Source organism: Octopus bimaculoides, chromosome 4 (assembly GCF_046866305.1).
Source record: "Octopus bimaculoides isolate indiv1 chromosome 4, ASM4686630v1, whole genome shotgun sequence".
In the NCBI taxonomy this organism is placed as follows: domain Eukaryota; kingdom Metazoa; phylum Mollusca; class Cephalopoda; order Octopoda; family Octopodidae; genus Octopus; species Octopus bimaculoides.
In genome coordinates this window covers 58,500,324-58,517,684 of record NC_142931.1, presented here as the reverse complement: position 1 = coordinate 58,517,684, position 17,361 = coordinate 58,500,324, and the positions used below count along the sequence as shown (strand labels likewise).

General features: G+C 32.4%; 2 protein-coding genes across 3 annotated transcripts in view; one reads left to right on the top strand and one right to left on the bottom strand.

Moving 5' to 3' along the window:
* Window positions 1-535: 535 nt before the first annotated feature.
* Window positions 536-16,636, bottom strand: LOC106874707 (menorin). The gene is made up of 4 exons (XM_014922527.3): window positions 16,505-16,636; window positions 13,934-14,092; window positions 12,707-12,930; window positions 536-6,589 (listed from the first exon to the last, which is right to left on the bottom strand). Exons 1-4 carry the CDS (start codon window positions 16,629-16,631, stop codon window positions 5,456-5,458), a joined length of 1,644 nt encoding a protein of 547 aa, XP_014778013.2. The 5' UTR covers window positions 16,632-16,636; the 3' UTR covers window positions 536-5,455.
* The window catches only part of LOC106874703 (importin-13), a 64,188-nt gene continuing 62,397 nt past the window's right edge, over window positions 15,571-17,361 (top strand). The window contains exon 1 of one of the 2 annotated variants that reach the window (XM_089350809.1): window positions 15,571-15,821. The gene's annotated coding sequence lies outside the window, so the exon portion shown is untranslated. Of the gene's footprint in view, window positions 16,810-17,361 lie in introns of both variants that reach the window. The other variant, XM_089350810.1, reaches the window with a different exon arrangement.

The window sequence follows — 17,361 nt, the reverse complement described above, 5'->3', positions numbered from 1 at the left end:
AGTCATCTGGTCTACTTCCTTGAAAATCATAGTACAATAAGTAATGAGTAAGGAAAAAGATTCTACCAAGACATCAAAAACATGGAGACTAGGTATCAAGACTGGTGGAACACCATTATGGTGCTGTCTACTGCTGGTCACTGCGAAGAGACTGTCATGATGCAATTTATTCACATAAAGTAGCAAAGAGAAAGTTCATTCCTTGAGTAGCTGAAACTCCAGTTTGATAGAAATATCTTTTCTAAGATGCATAATTAAACATTTTGTGTAATATATTTGTTAAACAATAAAAAGTACTATTTGGTTTGCATTGGTTTCTTATTCCAGCATTGCATTTAATGGAAAAATTGACATTTTTTGGTAAAAATATGAATTCCTGTTTAACAAAAATTTGATGTGATAGAAAATTTCTGAGGGCATTTCTGAACCCAGCGTTATAAAATTAGGTAAGACTAATTGTAAAAAGCAAGACACCTAAAACGTTTTTCAAAAATATTCTCCAGTGAAATTAAAGATTAATTTCAAAAGCATTAAATTGTGTAAATATTTTTTATTTCATTATAGTTAAAAAGTACAAAAATAGTTCTCAATGAAATGACTCTACATTGTAGTAGTAAATGAGAATTCTTCACAATTTATAATTTTAATTTTTTTTCTCATGGAATGTTGTTATTTTGCTTGAGCTAATTAAACAGGGAAGAGAAATATATTTTAAAGAAAGCATAATTTCAGCTTATGAATTAGTTTTATTAATTTCTAAATTACATATTAAAATTATTTAAAAAATAGAAGCTTCTCAAAATTAATTAAATTTTTTTTTTTTTTTTCAAAACAATGTAGAAGTTATACAAATACAAGAAAAATTATTTTGGAAAACACCTTAGGAAAATTAAGCTGAAATCACAATGTCTTTTACAAATAAATTTAAACTGTTGATAAATCAAATAATTATTTGATGCATAAAAAAGAGAAAGGTCTATCCAAACCCACTACAAAAATTGAATATTAGGTTTTTGAAAGATCTGAAAGTTTTAAGCAAAACACGTGAAACTTTGTTCAAGAATATATTAACAGATTTTAATTTGATAAAATTGCAAAAAATCTTTTTTATAAACAGGATTTTATAAAATTAGAAAAATGTTGCACAAATCAAAATTAAACTAGAATTTACAGCAGCTATATTAAAGATATTTAATGCCAATAAGCATACCTCAAAAGTAATTTTCATATGAAAAAGAAAATTATATATATTTGTTGCATTATGACGAAAAAAATCTCTATACAGTAGCAATGCACCACATCAACTTTTGAGCAGCCAAGTTTATTTTAGTTCAATTCCTTTTAAACTAGAAATTCATAATTGTTAATCCATATTTTAATGGCTACTTATTGATAGTTGAACACAAAGCTAAAAAAAATTAGATATATCAAGAAATATGGTTAAAAATTATATTCAAATATTAACAGGAAATTATTCTATTTTATAAAGATCACTCGTTGACCTTTCCTACAATGTGATCTACTTTTATGATTAAAAGAAAAACACAAAATTGCAATGCAATATTGACATCTGAAGAGGAATATTGACTTGATAACCAAACATTAAACCCTTTTGAAGTGAATATTTTCTTCAGACTGAAGTTTAAAATCATGTAGAGTAACATTTTCCTCAAGGGAAACATATATCCATTTGTTATGTAATCCTCCTCATACAATTCATATTCTAAATTACAAAATTAATGAGGTGAAACGAACATGTACATAGATTCTGAGTCTGAAGAATCACAAGTTTACAATACATCCAGTAGCACTATGTTGTGCTCTTTAAAAGACATAGCAGCAGACAAGATGAGAAGATTGTTTAAACACAACCAAGAGATGTATGAATATATGTGCGGCTTTAACTGATACATTTTGCTAAAGTTAATGTGTCTGATTTTTTAAAAAATGGAAAAATGTACTGCATATATGTACTAGAGTTTTATTAATTTATTGGAACCTAAAGCATCTTTCTCTTGCTATTCTGAGTTTCTCATTTCCATTTTTACACAAACACACACATGCATAATGTGAGCCTCCTAATTTTATTTATTTTACTAAACTATGTCCAGAACTTAAGAAGATTGATTATTGAGCATTTAACGAATTAAATAATTGTATTTACTGGATAGAAAATGAATTGATATTGTTGCTATTTGTGAATCACATTTAAGCCTAGAATAGTATACTGACGACTGACAAGCACTTATTAGTTCATGGGGTTTACAAAAAGCTTTCCAAATTTATTTCAAACTAGCAAAGATACCCGGCATTGCTCGGGATTAAAATGGCATAGTTTTTCATTGTTTACTTGTCTCAGTCATGTGACTGCAGTAATGCTGGAGCACCACCTTTAGTCAAACAAATCAACCCTAGGATTCATTCTTTGTAAGCCTAGTATTTATTCTATCAGTGTCTTTTGCCGAACCGTTAATTTATGGGGACGTAACCATAGCAACAACGGTTGTCAAGTGATGGTGAGGGTACACACACACACACACACACACACACACACACACACACAAATATACACATATATACAACAGTCTTCTTTCAGTTTCCCTGTATGAAATCCACTCACAAGGCTTTGGTCGGCATGAGGTTATAGTGTCTATATATATATATATGTATAGATATACATATATATATATCATCATCATCATCATCATTTAACGTCCGTGTTCCAAAAACCATTTGGCATACAAGAGAAACAATAATCTCTTACATATAAAAATATTCAAAACAAATTTATTTAAACAAAAGCTGACTGAACCCTTGTAACTGAATTTGGTAGGCAGAAGTTCCTATCATATGTGTACATATGTGTGAAAGTGCAACAGAAAGAAGGGAAAAATGTAAGACTATTTCAATTTGTCTGTATATTGGACATATGTTCTTCTTAATTAACTGAATATGAAAATAGTATGTGTATTCACACATACATAATATACCTTTCCCTCAATTGAAAAAACTAAAAGAATATAATCAAGATACACAGAAACAACCCTACAACTTTAAACAAAAATGTTTTATCAAAATGGAAATTAAATATATTTTGACTAGTAGTTTGTTCATTTAAATATAAAACCTAAAAATGTAGGGAAAGTGTGAAGTTAGGATAGTCATGCTTTTTTTTCAAAATCATATCTATCTTAATTTTTCCAAAGGTGAAATAAGTGTGGTGATTTCAATCAGAAACTAAAATCAAATTGTGAATCTAATCTGCCAAAAAAATGACGTTATGAATGGAGACATGCATATTTCAAAATCAGCATGTTTCTACTATGTATATACTTGGACAATACTGCTTTCTTACAAAGCATTTTTATTAGGTGAAATTACATGGAAAAATATTTTTTATCTGGACCTTTATCATAGAAATTTATTTCCAACATTTCCCTCTGCTTTACACAAGTACACATGCATACACACACATCACATTAATAAATTTGAGCAATAAATAAGACAGTATCAGTTTTTTTCATATGCTCAGGCTCTTGTTATGAATTACCTGATAGAGAAAGCCTGCTTGTCAGAGCTATGTGACAAAGGAGTGTGCATCTCTACTTCAATTCTTTATTGAATAGAGAAAGAGAAATAATACCTCTGTTTTTTGAAAGCCATGGGTATCTTTCTCATGCCTGTGTAAAAGCAACTACAAAAAGAAGTGGGAAAAACAGAAACTGAAGCAGAAGGTAAGACACAAGAGGAGCTGTTCCCACCCCTAAGGAGTTATTGAATTTTACAGTGAACAGTAAAGAGAATATTACTTGGAACAGTATCAGGAAAGCTGAAAAGACAGACTTTTGGTAAAGATCACATTATCAGTCTATGAATGTTTGAGAGATTATGTCCCAGAGAATAAAGTTTTTCATGACTTAGCTGGCTAAAAAAATACTCACAGGCACTTTTGGATCAAGGATCACAAGGATCAAACCTGGCTTTGATCAAACCTACATAGTAGCTTCTTATTTTTTGTGTGTACAGGTTGCCCTTTTTGTCTTTTTGCTTTGAATTATACCTTTTTTTTAATTATACCTCTGTGTTATGTCATCATCTGACTATTATTATTATTATTATTACTATTATTTGTTATTTACTAGCTGGATCTGGAGGAAGGGGTAGTGTCTGTAGCCTTGCAATCCCTCCTAGACTAGCAAGATTGATACCATTAATGTTCCCTCTGAACCTTTGTAAATTAACACCTGCAGGAAAGCTATGAGCAGGAAAAAAAATTTCAGAGGATCAACATTTTGGAAAGAAATGACTGGCTATAGTAATTTGTGCTGGACCTGGTCGGGTTGGACATAAGAAGGGTGATGAGAATGGGAGAGATGAGTAGGGCTGGAATGCTTAAGTAGAGCTGGCATGAGTCCAGCCAATTCCAATGAGCAGAAACCATTATAGTAGCAGTAGAAAAAGCAGAGAGTAAAGATAGCACACTTCTGAGATAGAAACTGGAGAGTGTTTATGAATGAATTAATGATAATCAGTTGGGTGGCCCTTTGACTCTTTTCTGGATGCTGCATTGGATATGTGCATGTGTGTGTGTGTATAGCAGCAATACCATCCCAATGTGAGAGCAATGCTCCATTGTGGACCTTAGCAAAAGTTGTTTTTCTTCCTGCTAGAAATTATTGCATTAAAGACATTATTTCTATCAAAATTAAACTATAATTTCAACATATATAATGCTCAATTAATATTGCCACAGTTTATTCAGAAATTGTGACTGTATTGATTATCCAAACAAGATAGAAAGAAACATTATTTTACTTTTAACAAATAGTGTTCTCAAGCAAAAAAAAAGTTTTAATTTGTTTTTCATGTTAAAGTGCTTATTAAATCACTCCAAATTTACAGATTATAATTTGCTTAATTTTAGTATTAAATAAAATTAAGCATTTGAAAATGGATTCTTAAATAATACTGTTGAATTCTTTGAAGATCACTAGTTATGTTAATATGTGTAATTTATTTTAATGTGAAAAAATTATTATTCAAATGTTGTTTGTATATTTGTACCAAATCTTACACAATTATAATAGTTAAAAAGAAATATGTTCATTTGACTGAGACTGGTTTCTTATATGAGACAGTTGAATCTTTTGGAGGTTACCAACACTGTTGAATCTCTTGGTGATTTACAACTTTTTATGGTGGAAAGTTATTATTTCAAATTTTGTTAGCATATTTGTACTAAATCTTAAGTAACTATAATGACTGGAAAGGAAAATGTTCATATTACTGAAAGAAAAATATGCTTGAATTTACAACATGTGTCTACTGTGTAAGTGTAAAGGTTACAATATTTATTAATATCAAACAACCTGAGATAAATATTTGATGGTTCAGTCAGATTCAGCTGAATCAAAGGCTATTATAAATAAAACCTAAAAAATATATTTACAATTCTTCAAATACTATTCATGTTTTTTTTTTTTTTAGTCTGGTAAATAGTGCGAATATCAAGTTCATCAATAACAGCTACACGTTTGTTGTCTTCCATTTTTAAAATATAAGGCTGTTCACCAAGTGCTAGCTCATGAGGAATGTTTACTCTCAAAGATATATGTGATGCCTCTTCATGTTGTACACTTTCTAAAGTATCACAATCATGCAAGCTATTTATTTCCATGACAACTTCATGCCGAAGGTCAACAATATCAAAACGGTAACAACTAGCTGAACCAGGAGTAACTCGAGCCCTCTTCTTAAACTCAGGAACATTTTTCCCAAGATGTTGGCCTGAAATTTGAAGATCTCCATTTACACCAATAAAAAAACGAATGCCACTAATTTTTTCATAGTCTGAATAAGAAAAACTACGAAAAAATATGCTTAAGCCTGTCTGCCCATTAATAGCTTCTTGATTTTTACGATTAAGGAAATGAACTCTTCCTTTCAAATGAAGAGTTTCAACAGACTTAAGTTTAGAAATGCTTACAATATAGACAGCTGGACTCTTTAAAACTAGTGATTCTGAACTAGGTAGAATAGAATTCTCTTCAATATATAATCCCATTTTTACCCAAGCATATGGATTGAATTTTACTTGATCTCTCTCTAAAACAAGTGGATGAACATAGTTTTTAGAAAAATGTCTATAACGCTTCAGATGGCTGCTCAAATATTCATCTTGAAAGTCAAAAAAGGCTTTTTCAGGTGGAAAACGGTAAGCTACATACATGACATCTTCTAGAACTGGTTTATCTTCATTATCATTCCACACCAATAATGAAGCTTGAAGCGTATCACACAACCATTTCAGTTGTGGAATTGAGTTCTTGATATAGGCTAGCCGAACAGAGAAGACAAGTGGTTGACTGATTTCCCAGTGTATAATTAAATCATGCATATCAAGTACCATGTCCCAAGTATATCCAGCTTGACTTACATCTGTGTGATAACCAGTTGTCCATCCTAAAGACAAAGTACAAGTGGGGAAAAATGTGCGTACATTACGAAAAAACCGAGTTGCATCAACAGGCAGTCGAGAACTATAAGGGCCTTTTAAGATATCAGCATGCAGCCAAATAGGGATTTTAAGCTGAAATATAAAAAAAGTATTTTAAAATCATAAATTTAATAAAAACAACTAATACATTGGTATTTAGACATGTTTATTATAGACACCACAACATAAACTATAAAAAACATTCTTTTTCCAATTTTAAAAAATATAAAATATTTTTTGAATAATTTGACTCCACTCCAGTATTACATTATCTATTAGAAGGAATATTTGTATATCATATTATATTATGGAATCAGTATGATCACTTATAGTTACAATTTCTTTCAAATGAAAACTGCCTATGTCAAACTTGTTATGAAAGTCTAAACTATTTCTAATTACCCAAGTTATGTGTACAATAAGTTTCATGTAGGTTGTACAATTGAACACCAACAATCACAAGCAGCTAGCTAGAGTTGGATTATGTCTAACTGGCAAAATATTGTCAAGTTTATTTATTTAACAATAAATAGCAGTAAGCAATATAGATAAATTATTTACATTGTGTCAGTGTTTATTTAAATATAGATATGATGACATGTGACCCTTCACATTCAGAAGTTTTATTCAACTGATCTTGCATTGAATTAGTACCCATCTGAAATAGACTCAGTTACAGGCAAGCATGCAATAATATTATCCTGGAAATAAATTGGCTTAATTTCTTTTATTGTTTGGAAACTGCATCTAACACCATATTTGTTTCTGTATTAGTTGTCAAATCATAACCTTTATTAATAAAGTGTAGAATATCATTCAAAGCTTGATGATTAGTTTTGTACTTTGTTCACAATCAGTTTGTATCATTATTTTAGTGATCTGCATAGTAATAATCACAACTGAATTATCACCAGCTTGATATATAAATCTAACTTGTGGTTCATCATTTCAACAACATCACTATCAAACTGGAGTGAGTTTCATCAGACATTGTTACTGGTGATCATATCCAGCTGATGCACTAAGAATCTTCCTGGGTGAGTGATTATCCAGTAACTAAAAGGCATGCAACTTAAGTATGCATTATTGGAAGCTTTACTTAGAAGATATGCTTTTAAATTCAGTTTAACACTAGCAATCATTTTTCAACAATTCTATTTGATTTGGGTGGTATGGAGATATTTTTATAGATTTATATTTGGTCTTATCAAGCTACTACCACAAAATTCACTAGCATTTTCAGATGTTTATTTAAGATGTTTCTAGAGCTTCAATTTCATAAATTAATGTTGAACTATCACTATTCATCACATCCATACTAAGCAAACCATGAATTTTATTTTTGACTTTCAACAATAGCATTCACATACTCTGTAATCAATTTCCATAAAAGTAGCAATTTTTCCAAAAATTTCAGTGAGTTTGAGATCACAAGTCCTTAATTTAGGTTTATTCAAATTCATTCAAAAGTTCAGAGGTATTATAGTCATCTGATTTCAGTTGATAATTTTCATTTGAGTGTTAAAACTCTTGAGTTTCACATTGGTGACTGTATGTTTTTTATGTCAATTTCATAAATTCTTGCAAAATTTTCCTTTTTAATTTTTCAACTTTTTTTACAGAATTATGTATTATTTTAAAGTGATTCAGTATACTTAATACAGTCTTACAAGATACAGGATGGTGTATGCTTATATCCACAAGATCGACACTTATAATCCTTTCTACTATAGGCACAATTTGGGGGAAGAGTAACTACTCAACTACACTGACCCAAGCACACAACTGGTATTTATCATATCAACCCTGAAAGGATGAAAGACAAAGTCAACCTCAGAACATGAAGATGGATGAAATACCACTAAGAATTTTGCTTGGTATGCTAACAATGTTAACACCTTAAAATTGACATTTCTAAGGAGATGTATAATGGTTTCTAGCCACATGTGACACAGTAATATCATCAAAATCATTATTACCTTTTATTCATTCTACTTCTATTATAAAAAGCATTTTAAATTGCTGAATTAATTCAGTACATGCATTATGATTCAGATCACAGACTGAAAATATTTTTCATGCTTTGACACAACACTCAGATAAATGCATGCCATCATATCATCTGTCCCCCATCTTTTAAGTCCAATTTTATCAAATTCACAAAAATGAGCTGACTTACATAATTTTTGAGAATGACCTTGAATAGATTCACTCAGATTTTGATGTAAGAAGAATCTGACCTTTTCAGCAATAATCAATTTCTTTTGAGGTTGGACTGATGGTATTATCATAGATCTTATACTACTAAAATTCATTATTTCAAGTTCCTAAAGTTTCACCTTTACCAAAATTTTTCATATGGTCATCCTACTTGTAGATAAAAAATTTTTTATATTTTTAATCATTAGTACCCAGATTTTTCATTCTTGTTATAATAGTAAAACATTACAGTCAAACTTCTATCATATCTAGGTCATCAAGCAGAAGTTCATTATTATCAACTAGTGTTGCCTTTCTCATGTTGTACAGTTGATGGTTACATTCAGAAGTTTTATTTAGTGATGGACCAGCTTTTATATCACGTATAATCATGCAAAAATCAAGAAATAATATTGGTTTCAAATTTTGGCACAAGGCTAGCAATTTTGAGAGAAGGACTAAGTCAATTACATTGACTCCAGTACTCAAATGGTACTTATTTTATCAACCAAAAAAGGATGAAAGGCAAAGTCAATCTTGACAGAATTTGAACTTGGAATGTAAAGCCAGATGAAATGCCGCAAAGCATTTTGCTCAGCATGCTAACAATTCTGCCAGTTTGCTGCCTTAAATCAAAAACTAATATCAACATAACAATTACTTGTGGTTAGAGTAAAGAAGAAAATTGCAAATTTTCTATACTTTGCTTTTATTTATTTTTTTTAATGAAATATACTATTTACTCCAGAATAAATCCAGCACTAGAAAATAACTCTTTGATTCTCACCCTGCCACCACCACCATCACCTTCTCTTGGTGTCCAAAGCTTGTGGTTATATTATTTAATATAAATAAAAGCTTTGTACATAGACGATCAAAAATCAAGACTGAAATCAACAGCAAAGCTGATTAAGTTAATTGGAGAACCTATCCTGCAGCCAAGTACTGTTGATATTTACATTCTGCCTATATGACCAGAAAGTTTGACACAGCGCTCTGTTGATAACAGAACATAAATCATCAACCTTTCAACTGCCAGGCCAACACACTATCAACAAAATTAGTTGTGATTTTACTATATTAAATAATACTATGTGACAAAATTTTAATTTTTTTTTTTTTGTCATTGGTCAGTAAGTGTTATTTCCCATTTGCTTCTATCTACAAATCAAAGGAAATGACTACTATTCCCTTCAAACTTTGCTTTTCTGACCCAGACATCAATTTTTTGAAACTGACATTTCAGACAGATTCAGTGCTGGGCTGCTGAAGCAGAAATATCGTTACAGAAAACATTTTGCTCAGTACCACAGATTTTCTTGCTAGTTGCTTGACCTTGACCTTAACCACTTGAGTATGTCCCTTAGTGGCTGACAATATGTGCATCTCTGATCATGAGCAGAAGTGGGGGAACATCATAGCCATGTGTTGAGAGGAATTCTTTAAGGTTTGAATAAATGTAACAAAAGCAAAGTTTAAAGGAAATATTAGCCATTTTTCATACTTTCTAGGGATAAGCAAATAGGAAATAACAGTTGCTACCCAAGGACAAAAATCGTGTTACACAATATAATTACATAACATTTCATGTTTTATATGAAGACCATCCTTGAATTGTATCACTCAGCTCTATATGTAAACATTAGTAGAAAATTGTGCTAAACTTGGTTATGAATATTCTACAAATATATCTGAATTGATACTTTTAGTTAAGAAAAGGCATGAATTACCCCTGCTTCTCCTACCTGCCCCACCATGTCTTGCTACCTGCCCCACCATGTCATCTCTCTTTCATCCTCTCTCATTATGCCTATCATTTATATCTCATACAAACATGCAAAAATCAAGAAACAATCACAGTTTCAAATTTTGGCACAAGGCCAGCAGTTTTGATGGAGGGACTAAGTCAATTACATTGACTCCAGTACTCAACTGGTACTTATTATATCAAACAAAAAAAGATGAAAGGCAAAGTTGACCTCAGTGGAATTTGAACTTAGAATGTAAAGCCAGATGAAATGTCACTAAACATTTTGCCTGACATGCTAACAGTTCTGCTAGCTTGCTGCCTTAAATCAAAAAAATAATATTAACATAACAATGACATTACAGTTTATTTGTGGTTATTACTATTCTTCTACCCTTCATCACCCCCACTTTTTCTACACTGTCACTCATCCCCTATTTTTCCCTACCTACCCTAACCCATATGTATCATAGATCACCCCTCCCATCCATTATTTTTCCAGTCGCTATATCCATCCCTCAACCCTATTTGATCTCTACAATTAACACATACATTTCCCTAACTTTGCTACTTATCAGCCATCAACTCTTATTCTTCATTCATTATATTCAACACCACCCCTCACCAATTTCCCATCTCTCACTCTCTCAAACACTTTTGCAACCTCAACTCGCCCACACTCCCCTTGAGGATCTACCTGGCACCCCATCCCCACTATTTTTATCTTTCTACTTCTAGCCTGATTACTCTCACTCTGTCTTCTATAATGTGAATTGTCATGTAACCCCTCTACTGCAAGAAGCATGTTTTGTTTTGGTATATTTGCTCATACTTTACCTTCTCATCTCCTAACATAAAGTGGTCTCCCTCTCTACGGTAAACCCACTCAGTCCACAAGGACCTTGGTCTTGCAAGCTGCATGGTAACCTCATTAGAGCTGGTGCCACAAAAAAGCACTCAGTACTCTCTATAAATTGGTTGTCATCAAGAAGGAAATATAACAATAGAAACCATGCCAAAGCAGGCATTAGAGTATATGCAATACTAGGACCTGATGGATCTGGTCAAACCGTTCAACCCATGATAATGATGATTTACTTAAGAGAGAAATTAATCTACTAAGTTTACATTTTTTGATGTTTCTTACTACTCAGATATAGAATAAGATTGTAAAATGATATTAATTTCTGTGAAGACACATGGCTTGGTGGTTAGAGCATAAGCTTACGATCATGAGCTTGTGAGTTCAATTCCTAGACAAGGCTGTGTCTTGAGCAAGATACTTTATTTCACATTGCTCCAGTTCATTCAGCTGTAGAAGTCATATTAGGAGGATAATCAGGTATTTGCAAAAGTGATTCTGCCAGTGTAACTGTTTAGCTCCAGAACAACCCTGATTGTGTAGACCAATAATCAGAATTGTTCTAGTTATGACCATGCAGTCATTTGTAAACATAATGTATCTAGGACTAAATTGTCAGATGCATTTGGCAATTTAATCCTACATATATTAAGTTTAAATGTGTGATTGGGAGAGTAATTTCACTACTAATTACAGCAGGTCTAGCAATCATATAGAGAAGAAGCTCCTTTGTGCTGCTAATATAGATATCAAATGCAAATGGTACTATGAACAAGATCTAACACATATCCTTATTCCTTATTCAAAAGGAGAAAAAGTCCTCATCCTTCATATAAAAGTCTTTTAGAAGAGGAAGTAAAAAAGAAATAACAGACACCTTAAAAGAAGTGAAGACTTGCCGCACAATAAGATTGTCTTGATTGATCCCAAAAGTAGATGTAGGTAAAGTTTGTTGTGACCTAGTCATGATGAAACCACTGAGTAATGGTAAAGGTAAATAGTACCTTAAACTTATTTGTTACAATGAGGACAATAAAACCATATCAAGAAACATTTCTCGTATCTTGATTACAGCCAGCAAGAAAAGGTACTATGCCAATCCTCACCTTCTACAAACATTGACATAAAATCAACTATTTTGAAGATCAACCCAAACTCATGACTGTTAATTCATAGTGACAGTTTCAGTTGTAACATGACTAACCAACATTTTTATCTAATCCATTGAAAATGTCATAACCAGAAGAAATACTTTGTAAAATTGGTCACTTTGATAAGGCTGAATAGATATGTTCAACAAGTGGAACAAAAATAAGAATGCTTATATTCAGTAGATAGAAGACAAAGAAGCAGAATATACTTAGTAAGGGAAATGGATAAAAAACAAAATAAATAAATTTACCTCATTCTTCATTCTTTTCAATAGCTGTAGTGACATCTCAACAGCATCAATAGTTCGAAAGTCTAATTTAATGCCTTTTGTAAACTTCTTCACTTGCTGTAACCACATCTTTAATGTGAATTCATTATCAACTGCAGGTAAATCAGATACAATTGGTGTCATAGCTTGTTTTGACGTTCCTTGTCCTTTTAAGATCACATCTGCTTCAATCATATCATACTTGCCTGCAACAAATATATTTTGAACACTATCACTTTGTAAATACAAACAGAAAATATCACATTCTACAAAAAGGACTGCAAATTTATGAACACTGCCTCTGCCCTCTTGACTAGCTTATAATTTGAAGAAAAGCAGAGCATCCAATAACAATTTTGACTGAGAGAAAACCTCCAATTTTTAATCCATTTCTATGCTTAGTCCTATCTCTTCATTTTCTATCACTTTTGCACCCCATTTCTCCATCTACTTTTTCTCAACATGCTAAATCATTGGTGCTATGTGGAACATCTTTCTCTTTTACATATTTTTAATACACTAACTTTAAGCTCCACATTGTAAGTCAGTTCAATCTCAGAGAAGACTTGGAGTAGTGAAGTTCTTAAAATAGATAATCTTTTACTACCCTCATTTGAATTCAATTCAAACAATTCAAAACAATTCAAACTGAAATTGCACAGAGTTCAGCCTCACATATCAGTAAATTCAATAATAATCTGCAATGACTCAGAGTTTCTCTTTATTTCGATTTTTGAGCATGATCGTTACAAACGTCGCCTTCCTGGCACTTGTGCCAGTGGCATGTGAAAAGACATTCAAGCAAGATCGTAGCCAGTGCCACTGGACTGGCTCCTGTGCAGGTGGCACGTAAAATACACCATTTTGAGCGTGGCCGTTGCCAGTACCGCCTGACTGGCCTTCGTGCCAGTGGCACGTAAAAGCACCCACTACACTCTCGGAGTGGTTAGCATTAGGAATGGCATCCAGCTGTAGAAACTCTGCCAAATCAGGTGTAGCCATCTGGTTCACCAGTCCTCAGTCAAATCTTCCAACCCATGCTAGCATGGAAAGCGGACGTTAAACGATGATGATGAACCTAAACTATCTTTTTTTTAAGTCTTAAGAATATTTTTATTAAAAAAAAACTGATCTTCAGTAATATAATGTAGTTGAAATAAATTCACTGCAACTTGTACTAATATAATTGTAATTACAGCATATATGTACCAGTTAATGCTGCTTTAAGTTTTGCTTGGGTATTTGTTGCTCGTGACCATCTGATTTTGCTACCATCTCTCTCTGCTTCTTCAAAATAATATAATATATTCAATTCTGGTCCAACACGCAATATTGGCAGTCTGTGACGCAGAAAACCAGGAAGAAGTCCTACAAAAAAAGGAAAAATAAAAAATATATTAGCACAGAGACAGAATATAATTTTGCTTTTTTAATATGATAGAGAGTAAAAATTTGTTTTGAAAAATAATCTTAAATTGAAAAAAATTAACTACCAGGTTTTAATTTTTGCCCAAATAAAAATCCCGTCCCACATTAGATAAAAACCTGACAGAAATATTATTTGATGTGATGAGCCTATAGACAGCCAGTCTCAAGCATTTACTGAGCATTTTGTAGATTTTTTAAAGTAAAGCTAATTGCTGTTTTGCACACTCGTTGAATCTGGTCCATATATCTGTCAGGATTTATATGACATAAATCATATTAGAAGGGAAATCGTATAATTGCAAAAGTGATTCTGCCAGTGTTCTTCAGAACAACCTTGATTGTGTAGACTGATAATCAAAATTGTTCAAGTTATGACCATTCAGTCATAGTGGATTTTAAAGTTAGCTAATTCAACAGTCACTTTGATTCCTCATTTTAATTTGTTTATCCTCAGAGGGCAGCCTATTCTACTGATGAGGTCGATGCAGTTACTGTTCATTCTGAACATAAAGGAGAAAAGCAATTTCAGGGAGACGCAGTTTGGGAATCAACTGAGGTCAAAGTGTTAGTCCAAGGTTAGCAGGAATACAACAAAGTAGGGATAACAAGAAAGGGGTGGCAAGTATATTATGTGGGCTTTGACTGTGGCAGTACAAAGCTGGATTGTTCAGAGATCAAGGAACTACTGTAGTAATGGAAGAAGAGATTGAGGGAAGAGAAAGTGTGTAGATGGGCCAATATTTTGGGGAGCTAGTAGATTGATGAAGCCAGTTACTTAGAAGCTTTATTAGTGGAAATAAACAAATGACATCAATTTACAAAATGAATAAATAAAAACAGTTTAGATTTGTTAAAACTTAATTTTATATTCCACAAATGTGTATTTTATTGAGCCACCAAGTTGGGAAATAATTATCATGGTCTAAGAAGTTGATAGTTTTTGTAAGATCAAATTGATTTGAGTAAAGTTTTAACTAAACATTTGCTGATTATCAGTTTGAGTTGATTGTTGTCAAGTCAAGCATGATCAACCAAATAAATTTCCGTCATGAAAAGTTCTATTTTTTGAATAGCCAGGGGCTATATTATCCAGTGCGTCCTTCAGTTTTAAGACGGTAGAGGGGCAATTCGAAAGAGATGACTGCTATTTCTTACAGGTCGGGCAACCATGTATAAGTTATCTCGTTGGTTCATAATTGTGAAAAGTGATCTCGATTTGAAATATTCGGTACTACTAAAGCAGCACCGTCCCGAACGCGCAGTGGCGCGTCCGCGCTAGCTAGTCGTGAGTGGTCGATCCTAACCCTAACCCTAAACACGTATTCATTTGCACACGCGGTTAGGGATAGGGTTAGGGTTAGGGATAGGGTTAGGGATAGGGATAGGGTTAGGGTTAGGGTTAGGGTTAGGATCGACCACTCACGACTAGCTAGCGCGGACGTGCCACTGCGCGTTCGGGACCGTGCTGCTTTAGTAGTACCGAAATATTCTCTATCTAAAGCCTGCTCATAAAGTTGCCCGCACTTTTTAGAACTGAAATAGTTTAAGTTGCCAACAAATGTAGTGCATATATATTTTCATCGTGGGTTTAAAGGTAGAGACAAAAGTTATAGTTGAAAATGCCAGAAGCTAACAAATTCGAAGTGCAATTACAGAGTTTGACGGACAGGTAGCGTTCTTTATCCATTTCCTTATGGTAATAGACTACGATGTTAAAAAAGCCAACAAAGAATAGAATGGAGCAAAGAATTTCTGGCTGGCATTGTACAATCATTTTGAAAAAAGAAAAAAAGATCCTGATGATTACGAAGCTTTGCACAAACCCTAGACTAATTTTTTTTACCTTTTTCAAAATGTAATTTAATACTAATGATGATGTTGGTTTACTGTGAATTACATTAATTAATGTAAATGACATTTCGTTATATTAAGGAGATCTTTTATAAGTAATTGTAGTAAAATTATGAAAATTATGAGAACTGAAATAGTTTTAATATCAAAACTAATTGTAATTGATAGATGAGCAACATGTTCAACATGAGAGGCTACTATGTAGTCGTTCGACTTTCTAGAAATAGCAATCAAATCTTCCTTAAACCGCAGCCTACTATCTTAAAAATGAACACATTGAACAGTGTGATCCTATTAATACCTTCTAAGAAAGACGGGGTGTTCACGGTTAGAATAGTTTTGATCATAGTTCCGCTCGGACGGAGCTAAGTGGGACTAAATATCTCACATACGTAAACATGCACACTACGTACGTGTGATATGTATGTTTTTGATCAAGTGGATCAACTGGTTAATTAGTTATATTTCCTTAACATTAACAACACAAAAAGCTATATTTACCTCCATTAACAGAGATCCATATGATAAGTAATATCAAAAATAAAAGAAACCGCACTAATACAGACTTCTTGAAGTATCTTTGACCTAGCAACTGTGAAATTTTCGTTTGCAAAATATCAGTCGCCATCTTTACACCTGAGTTGTAATTATTTGATTTTCAGTTCACGATTAACACTAGGAATGGCATTATCTAAAAATATGCATAAAATTCTAAACAATCAGTAATTTTAGTTTCCAGGTAAGTCATAAATACGTCGCTAAATGAAGCAGATGGAAATATTAATTTCTGCTGTAAATGAATCTTGGTAATTATCTCCCTTACATATTTTAAACTTTCAAGCAGGTGATTTTTATTTTTAACTTTCGTTTCTTTATTTTGTTCCTTTTAATTTTCTTTTCACCCCAAAATAGTCATATGATTAAGGATAACTAGTTCGGGTGTTATATTACAATACAGATGTTTCTATTTATATCCACTAATTTACGACGTTGTACTTCTGATGAATGTTATTACAATACACGAGCTTCCTATCCAAGAGGAGATTTGTTTCTCATCTGTATTGAAGGTCACACTTATTTCAAGGGCATTAAATAACGTAATATTAGAGAAATTACCCAAACAGTAAACGGAAAGTGAGCCCGAATCCAAGCTAAACTACAGCTAATTTTTACTTTAAAACTGTTATTTGAAAGGTGAACATTGATCATCAAAGTTTCTTTAATTGTCAGAATCTCTTAAGGACAACATTCAGCATTTTGATATAAGCATCTGTAAGACTCTGTTGTTTGAAGATATGCAAAAATATATTCATAAAGCTTCTATGATGATTTCTTCGTTTTGTCGTAATTAGAATTGC